The 8,700-nt window shown below is 58.0% G+C and overlaps 2 protein-coding genes across 4 annotated transcripts; both read left to right on the top strand.

Annotated features, from left to right (window-relative positions):
- The first annotated feature begins 165 nt into the window (after positions 1-165).
- DDX41 (DEAD-box helicase 41) lies at positions 166-6,388 on the top strand. The gene is made up of 17 exons (NM_001349708.2): positions 166-222; positions 308-406; positions 482-641; positions 726-800; positions 1,047-1,107; positions 1,703-1,839; positions 2,067-2,139; positions 2,298-2,451; positions 2,559-2,695; positions 2,920-3,082; positions 3,181-3,312; positions 3,489-3,560; positions 3,845-3,941; positions 4,299-4,448; positions 4,570-4,641; positions 4,907-5,017; positions 5,209-6,388. Exons 1-17 carry the CDS (start codon positions 199-201, stop codon positions 5,343-5,345), a joined length of 1,854 nt encoding a protein of 617 aa, NP_001336637.2. The 5' UTR covers positions 166-198; the 3' UTR covers positions 5,346-6,388.
- On the top strand, positions 5,942-8,635 carry DOK3 (docking protein 3). 3 transcript variants are annotated; one of them, XM_025154874.3, is made up of 5 exons: positions 5,942-6,113; positions 7,221-7,397; positions 7,479-7,566; positions 7,648-7,820; positions 7,894-8,635. In XM_025154874.3, exons 1-5 carry the CDS (start codon positions 6,057-6,059, stop codon positions 8,566-8,568), a joined length of 1,170 nt encoding a protein of 389 aa, XP_025010642.2. In that variant the 5' UTR covers positions 5,942-6,056; the 3' UTR covers positions 8,569-8,635. The 3 variants fall into 3 exon arrangements, with proteins under 3 accessions (XP_025010642.2, XP_046756390.1, XP_015149310.3); XM_046900434.1 differs by having other exon boundaries at positions 7,107-7,397; positions 7,897-8,635; XM_015293824.4 differs by having other exon boundaries at positions 7,107-7,397.
- Positions 8,636-8,700: the final 65 nt, after the last annotated feature.

Here is an 8,700-nt window from a genome sequence, read left to right as displayed (position 1 = left end):
AGGCGGGGCGCGGCGTGCTGTGCTGTGCTGTACGCATTCCGCGGAAGTTTGGCCTCTGGGGGGATCCGTAGGGCCGCTTCTCCCGCGCGGGAGGAGGCGACACCGTGTTGCTAGGCGCCACTATACCTACCGCGACGTCACTTCCGGCGCCTCCGTTTTACATCCGGAGCAGCGAGGCTACTGGGTGGTAGCGACGCCATGGAGCCGGGCGCGGAGCGGAAGGTGAAGCCCGGGCCGCTAACGGCGACCCCCGGCTCCGCGCCCTCTCCGCTCCGCTCACTCCACGTCTCCCCTCGTCTCCTCACAGAGGCAGCGCGAAGAGGCGGCCGACGGATCCGACATGTCGGGGGAGGACGACGAGGACTACGTGCCCTATGTGCCGGTGAAGCAGCGCAAGCAGCAGATGGTAACGGCGTAACGGGGCTCGGGGGGTTGGGCTCGGTACCGCTGCGGCGCCTCTCACCCCACGGTTCTCCTCCAGCTGCAGAAGCTGCTGCAGATGCGGCGCAAGGTGGTGTCAGAGGAGGAGCAGCGGGACAGCGGCGGCGAGCAGCGCGGGGATGAGGATGACATCCCCCTGGGGCCACAGTCCAACATCAGCCTCCTGGACCAGCACCAGCACCTCAAGGAGAAGGCAGAGGGTAGGGCTGGTGTGGGGTTGATGTGGGGAGGGGCTCTGCTGGGAGCTGTGGGCACTCTTTTACTTTCTTCCTACTTCTCCCCAGCCCGGAAGGAGTCAGCAAAGGAGAAGCAGCTGAAGGAGGAGGAGAAGATCCTGGAGAGCGTGGCAGAGGGCCGAGGTGAGCGCTGACATCCCTGTGTCCTGTAGAGCTGTTGGACAGCAGTATAGCCTGGGACTGGAGAAGTAAATCACAGTGAGGAGTCTCAGTTGACAGCCAGCTGCCTGACTTAGCTGGGACTGTGCAGCTGTGGGCCCCAAGTTCCAACAGGCTGTCCGGGAGGTGCTGCCTGGCTCACCTTGCTCTGCTGTCTGTGGGCACGGAGACTGAGAGCTCTCACTGATCTTATCGGCTTTGTTTTTGCAGCTTTGATGTCAGTGAAGGAGATGGCAAAAGGCATTACATATGATGATCCAATTAAAACCAGGTGCGTTTCGCAACGTGGGGGTTATTTTTCTCAAAATATCACTTCCTTACAGCTGGCAGCAGCTGGAGGCCATACAGCCTGGTAGGAAGAGAACTGCTCTGTGGTGTCTGGGTTATACTTGCTTGGCTTCCTGACTGCTTACTACCCTATGTAAATTAAAAGATTGTTGAGTCACTTTGGATGTTATTTCCTATGCAATAAGATTTTTGTATGCATTTATGTAAAATTTGAAGGCTTGAGCTGAGTCTTCAGACCTTGAGGGAGACAAAGGGAACAAGAGTGGGAGAGACCAGGAAGTTCAAGATCGTATCATGGAAATAATGAAGATGTGTCTAAATGATGTTGGCATGTTTTACCCATTATCCATAGGCTGCTGTTGTCTATTGTATTGAGGCTTCTTATTTGGACTCTGGGGAGATGTTTGTTGTGTACGACTGGCTTGGGTCTTCTCATGTGCTCATGCAGCCCCTTGAGGTCACCTGTTTTCCTCTGTGGAATTTCAGAGCCCATCAGGGAGTTCTTCTCATCCTTTGTTGGGTCAGCTGGCTCTCCCTAGGATAATTTGTGCTCTGAACTTCCTCTGTTGCCTTCTCAGCTGGAGAGCACCTCGTTACATCCTGGCCATGTCAGAGGCTCGGCACAATCGTGTGCGCAAGAAGTACCACATCCTCGTAGAGGGAGAAGGCATCCCACCTCCCATCAAGAGCTTCAAGGAGATGAAGTTCCCAGCAGGTGAGACTGGGGGCAGGTTTTTCTGGGGAGACTTGTGTTCAGCGGTGGGTGAAACTGTTGGATCTTTAATGTTCTGTTAGGGGGGTCACAGCTTAAATTCACAACAGAGATCGCATCAGCTGGCTGCTGGCCTGAGGGTCATTCCTCACCGATCAGAGGGCCGTGGCTGAAAAATGAGTTAGAGGGAGAGCAGGTTGTGAATGTGCATGTACCATGTTCTCTAACAGCTATACTGAGGGGCTTGAAGAAAAAAGGAATCCAGCAGCCAACGCCTATACAGATTCAAGGCATCCCCACAATGTGAGTGCTTTGTCCATGTCCCAGGTCCCTGCTGCTTCCAGCCCACTCAGCAGCACCAACTGCATGCTCCCCTCTAGCCCTGTTCGTCTTGCTCAGATCTGGAGCTCTGAGCCCTCTTGTAAACACTCTTGCTCACCATTGGCCTGTTTCTCTGATAGCCTCTCAGGAAGGGACATGATTGGCATCGCCTTCACTGGCTCTGGGAAGACTTTGGTGTTCACCCTTCCAGTTATCATGTTCTGTCTGGAGCAGGAGAAGAGACTGCCATTTTCTAAGCGAGAGGGACCCTATGGACTCATCATCTGTCCTTCTGTGAGTTCTTGGGGCACAGTGAAGCATGGGAAGAAGCTCACTGATGTTCATTGATAGTTTCAGATGTTCCTTGTGTGGGGAATTAAGGTGTTTTTTTTTCTCTGCAGCGAGAGCTGGCCCGGCAGACCCATGGCATCATTGAGTACTACTGTCGCCTGCTGCAGGAGGACAGCCTGCCCCCACTGCGCTGTGCCCTCTGCATTGGGGGAATGTCTGTTAAGGAGCAGATGGAGACGATCAAACAGTAAGACCTCGCGGGGAGGGTCCTGTGGGGCTGAAGCTGGGCTCTTTTTATTTCTAGCAGGGGACTGAGGGGTGGCATGCTAGCTGGATGGCGTTGGGGAGGTGTAGGGGTGAAGGTGATGTGTGAGTTCAGTGTTATCAGCGGAAGCTCTGTAAACCCTTCTGTATATGTTTCTGCATGGGAAGAAATCTGAGTGCCTGACTGTGCCTTCTCTCATCATACAGTGGTGTGCACATGATGGTTGCAACCCCTGGCCGCCTCATGGACCTACTGCAGAAAAAGATGGTGAGCCTGGACATCTGCCGCTACTTGGCCTTGGATGAGGCTGACAGGATGATTGATATGGGCTTTGAGGGGGACATCCGCACCATCTTCTCCTATTTCAAGGTACTGGGCTGAGAAGACGTGAGCACTGTTTAGCTCAATCCCTGCATCCACCTTTGGATGAGCACTAAATCCTTGCCCATACTTTGCTCCCTGTGCAGGGCCAGCGGCAGACCCTTCTCTTCAGTGCAACAATGCCTAAAAAAATCCAGAACTTTGCTAAGAGTGCCCTGGTGAAGCCTATCACCATTAATGTTGGGCGAGCAGGTGCTGCCAGCCTGGATGTTGTGCAGGTGAGGTACTTGGGAGGTCCCCATGCCACGTGGGAGGCCTGCATAGTTTGTGAGAGCAGCCGGTACCTCCCCCACAGGGACAGATGTGCTTGGTCCTCCTTCCCAGCGGGTCGTGGGATACCATGCAGTGTTTATTCTCTGTTGTCTTCTTGAACCTTCTCTGTGCTTCTTCCTAGGAAGTGGAGTATGTGAAAGAGGAAGCCAAGATGGTGTATCTCCTCGAATGCCTGCAGAAGACCCCACCACCTGTGAGTAAATATGCTCTGCCTGCTCCTACACTACACCTGGGGGCAGCACTGCAGCTCTGTAGCACAGCTGTAGAGATGGCAGTTGGGATGCAGCTGCGATGCTGCCAGGCTCTGCCTTGTGCTGGGGTGGGTGAAGGAAAGAACTGTGTTCTGTGTATGTACGAGTCCTGGGCACAGAACTGCTGTGGCCTCTGTTTAGCAAGAGGAAGTGGGTTTCTCTGGGGATTGTGCTCTTTGTCAACACGCAAAAAAGCCACTCTTACATGCTGTGTGTGTTGTGGCAGGTTCTGATCTTTGCAGAGAAGAAGGCAGATGTTGATGCGATCCACGAGTACCTTCTACTCAAGGGTGTGGAAGCTGTGGCCATCCATGGAGGCAAAGGTCTGTGAGGGCACTGGGGAGGTGTGGCCCTGTCTGATCCCAGTCCTTCCAGCATGCTGTGTGAGCATGGGAGGTCCCAGCACATAGCTGTTTGTCACAGTGTGAGGATGGACTGGGGCAGTGTCAGGACCTCTGGTAGTGAGTGCAGCTTTACTTCTTATCATAGCAGATGTAAGCACCATACAGCTAGCTCCCTACAGGACCCTTCTGCTGCTTAATCTGGGGAAAGGATGTGTAGGTTTTCACACAGGAGGGGCCTAGGCTTTGTAATGCTCAGCTTGAAGGCTGTAGTGGTTGCTGTAAGAGGTAGGACTGGGAGCTCTGACCCTGCTCATCTTCTGTGTTGGATGTTTACAGATCAAGAGGAACGGACAAAAGCCATTGAAGCCTTCCGAGATGGGAAGAAGGATGTTCTGGTTGCCACTGATGTCGCTTCTAAGGGCCTGGACTTCCCTGCCATTCAGCACGTCATCAACTACGACATGCCAGAGGAGATCGAGAACTATGGTGGGGAATGGGCCCAGCAGGGGCACTGAGGGAGCATAGCTGGGTGGCCACAGGCCAGGAGGGCCGTGCAGGGGTGTTGTGTTCCATTCGCCCAGGCCTGATCCTGTCTGTTTCTTTGCAGTTCACCGTATCGGGCGTACAGGTCGCTCAGGCAACACTGGTATTGCCACCACCTTCATCAACAAAGCCTGTGGTGAGAAACTGTGTGGGATGGGCGGAGCCTGTGGGGTGGGCTGCAGCTGTGTGATGCAGCTGGACAAAGAGCTGCTTCTGCTTGAGTGAGGGTGGTGTTTCCATGCAAGCAAGGATAAGTGATTACGGCTCATGGAGAGGAGGTGGTGACATGGGGCATCGCCACCCTCTTGGGTGCTGGCCTCAGGGCCCTGCACATCAGCCTTTGCCTCTCCTTGTGTTGGGCTTCTGCTAGGACTGTATTTGATCTGCATCTCTGCCCCTAGATGAATCAGTGCTTATGGACTTGAAGGCTCTGCTCCTGGAGGCGAAGCAGAAGGTGCCTCCTGTGCTCCAGGTGCTGCACTGTGGGGATGAGACCATGCTGGACATTGGAGGTGAGGAACCCTGAGCTGGGATGGGGAACTTCTGCAGGGCTGTTAGAGTGATGTGGGCTGCAGACAGAGTCGCAGCTGCCATCACTTCAGGCTCATGGGGTGGCTCCTGGCTCCCTGCCTGCTGGGTGCCTGCTTTGTCACCTGGCCTGGCACAGTTACAGCTCAGCATGATCTCCTTCTTCCCACTGCAGGTGAGCGGGGCTGTGCCTTCTGTGGTGGCCTGGGCCATCGCATCACTGACTGTCCTAAGCTGGAGGCGATGCAGACCAAGCAAGTCAGCAACATTGGCCGCAAGGACTACCTAGCCCACAGCTCTATGGACTTCTAGCCTGGGGACTGTGCTGCTCAGTGCTCCCCTGCAAAGGCCAGGAGTGGAGGTTGACTGTTTCCCTTTGACCTGGGGCTCACATTCCAAAACCCAGACCAACCCTGTACCAGAGGACTCTCCTGCACTTCTGCGGCCTGTTTTTTTGGGACTGTCAACAGCTCAGCCTTCCTGAGCTCCTGCCCTAGATGGAAATGCGTGGAGCTGTGCTGCAGCAGCCCAATAGATCAGTGTCACACTGCTGTGAGGTGTTGGGCAGGCAGGTAGTGGTGGGGGAAACTCGAGGTGGGGTGACTGGTTTGCGCATGGTGGGCTGCTGCCCATGCCTAGGGCACATCTAGCCCCTCCAAAGCCCCACAGTCTCCTTCCTCTCACCTTGATCTGTGCATCCTCAGCTGTTCCTGTTAACAGCAGCAGTGCTCTGGTGCAGCCAGGGCTAAGCCAAGCACGCTGTGCTTGTCAGGTGTTCCCCTGAGAGCTGCCTGTGCTCTCGCAGTATGCGTTCTGCCCCACTGCCCCGCTGCAAGGGGTGGGCGGATGGACACCTCCTGTGGCCCAGCCTTTGCCTCTCATCCCACACACCAAAAAGGGGAAGTCTCAGAGAGAAGGAAGTCTGCCCCATGCAGTTGCTTTGGCTGAATCAGTCACATTTCTGTGCTGCCAGCAGCCTAAGCCCCAGGGCCCCGTGCTTGCTGCTGGGGCTGTGCTGGGCCCATGGAGAGACCAGTGAAGGATGGCATCATCTATGTACAGCACTGCAAATTTGGAAAGGTAAAAGGGCAGAGGGTGGGTTTGCGGCTGGATGTAGGGTTTGCGCTGCTGGCATGCTGCTTGGGGCTGGGCCTGACCCCCCCCCCCCCCGGCATCTGGGAAGGGGATGAGCAGAGCTGGACCCTTTGGGCTCCAGCTTTAGTGGTAGTGCTCTCCCACTGCTGAGGGGACTCATCTGTGCAAGCACCAGCTTGTGCTCACCCCTGTGGGCTGTGTCCTTGCTTGGTCATTGCGTGATGTGCAGTGAAACAATAAAGGTGTGTTACTGAGGCACAGCTCCGTGTGTGTGCAAGCCGGGCAGCAGGTGGGTTGCTGGGTTGAACGTGGTCCTGGGGCAGTGCCGTGGGAGAAGCGATGACTTCATGTGCTTGGATCTGGGGGCACGTTATGGGTGACATCATGGCAGCCCCTGGAGCTGGGCGTTCACAAGTTGGCTCCTGCTGGCCGTCTCACAGCACAGAGTGCTCTGCGCTCACTACACAGTGCGGGGCTACCTATGGTGTGCTAACAGAGTTGTTCCCATCTCGGTGCTGTGCGAGAGCCAAGTCTTAGAGCTGAAGCATTTAGCCCCCACGTGCATGGGGCTGTGCTCTGCCATGTGGGAGGCCCATGGGTATTTTGGGTGCTCTGTCACGTCTGTTTTCCAGGGCGGAGGCTCTGCTGTGCACTTGAGGTATGTGGGGGCTTGCAGCCCCTCCATCTCGTGATGAGCTGGGAAGGGACTGGTGCTGCAGAGCCTCCCCTGGGAGGAAATAGGCTGCAAGCTGCAGGGCCTGGCTGTGTGCGGCAGATGCGAGCTGCCAGCAGGAGCACAGCAGCTCAAAATGGCTTTCATTTGCATGGCGGTCTGGCATCAGAGCAGCTTTCTGTGCCCTGTCGCCGTGCGCAGCCTCGCAGGCAGAGACCCCTGCGTGCCCAATCCCAAGCCACGTGGCTATGGCAGACAGCTCCCTGCTGTCACTTGTTCATATCCGTACCCTTCCTCCATTCCAGCGGACCTGGAGGAAGATTCGAGCACAGCTCTTTGCTGCCAGCCCCTTCGGCGTGGCCCGCATGGAGAAGTTTGATGCACGGGATCACGGCACAGTGTCTGACATCTCCCTGCAGCGCTGCGCCCGCCGTGTCATCCGTCTGTCCGACTGCGTCTCCGTTGGCCCCATGGGCACTGAGAGCTGCCCCAAAGCCACTGCTGCCTTCTACCTCACCACCACCGAGAAGAACTACGTGCTGGCAGCCGAGCAGCGGGATGAGTGGATCGAGCAGCTCTGCCAGTTGGCCTTTCAGGTATCCCCTGCATCCTCCTGCTGCTCCAAGCCAGGAGAATGAGGGTGCTGGGGGGGCCGTGCTCACCTCCCTCTGTTCCAGGGCAAAAAGGAAGCAGAGCAAAGTAGCAGCACCGGTCTGCAGCCCATCCCTATGGAGGAGAACTGCCTCTACTCCTCGTGGCAGGATCGTACGTGCTGCAGTGGGGCTGGGGGGGGCTTCCCACTGCGTGTGCAGCAGGGCTGACCCCGGCCTCGCTCTGCTCCCACAGTGACGGAGTTCCCAGTGCTGGTGCTGAGGACGGAGGCGGCTGCCCGCTGCGAGCTGCACGGGCACTACGTGCTGGCAGCCCTGCCCCACAGCCTGACGCTGAAGGATGCGCAGTCCCAGCAGCCCCTGCTCACCTGGCCCTACCCGTTCCTCCGCAAATTCGGCCAAGATCAGGTAGGTGCACCCTCCCCAGGGCCTCCACCTGCCTATGGCAGGTGCCAGCCCCTCACCCTGCCCTCTATCCCAGCAGAACATCTTCTCCTTTGAGGCCGGCCGCCGCAGCGACTCGGGCGAGGGCACCTTCACCTTCAGCACCCCGCGAGCCGCAGAGCTGTGCCGGGCCGTGGCCGCCGCCATCGCCTGTCAGCAGCAGGGCCAGGAGAGCCCCCAGCCGTCAGCCCAAGGCCTCAGTAACCAACCCTGGGGGGCAGAGGCTGAAGACCCCCAGTGCAGCCCAACCCTGGGGCGGGCGCATTCGGGCTCACACTCGGCCTCTTATCCATCGCTCAACCTTCTCCGCTTCCCCCCCGTGGAGCCGGAGGCTCCTGCCCCTATAGTGTATGCCTCCATTGCACGGGGCCAACAGCCCCACTTCAGGCCGTGCCCCGGGCAGCCGCTCCCTGAGCATCTCTATGAGAACATCTTCACGGCCCAGCCCCGGCCTCTGGCGGAGGAGGAGGCGGAGGAGGAGGAAGGCCGCTGGGAGCTGGGCTGTCGCCAGGCCCCCGAGGGCCACAGCAGCGAGGCAGCCGTGCCCTACCCCGCCCGCAGCGCCCCGCAGCCCCACACGCAGCGCTGGGCGCCGGGGGGAAGCAGGGGAGGCGCGGAGGAGCCCTCCAGGCCGAAGCCTCAGCGAACCCTCCGGGCCAAACTGGTGCGGCTGCTGAGCCGGGACGGCCCCGGCGCGCGGGACTGGTCGTGAGCGGGAATAAAGGCCGTGCGCCGCCCGACCCCGGGACGGCGCCCGGCCGCCAGGGGGCGCCGTAACACCCTCCGCCATTGGTGTAACCGAGCGGCGGCTCCGCCCCGCCCCGCTGCTCTATAAGCTCGCGCC

This window comes from Gallus gallus, chromosome 13 (genome assembly GCF_016699485.2).
Source record: "Gallus gallus isolate bGalGal1 chromosome 13, bGalGal1.mat.broiler.GRCg7b, whole genome shotgun sequence".
NCBI classification, from domain to species: Eukaryota; Metazoa; Chordata; class Aves; order Galliformes; family Phasianidae; genus Gallus; species Gallus gallus.
This window is presented reverse-complemented; position numbering and strand designations above follow the sequence as displayed.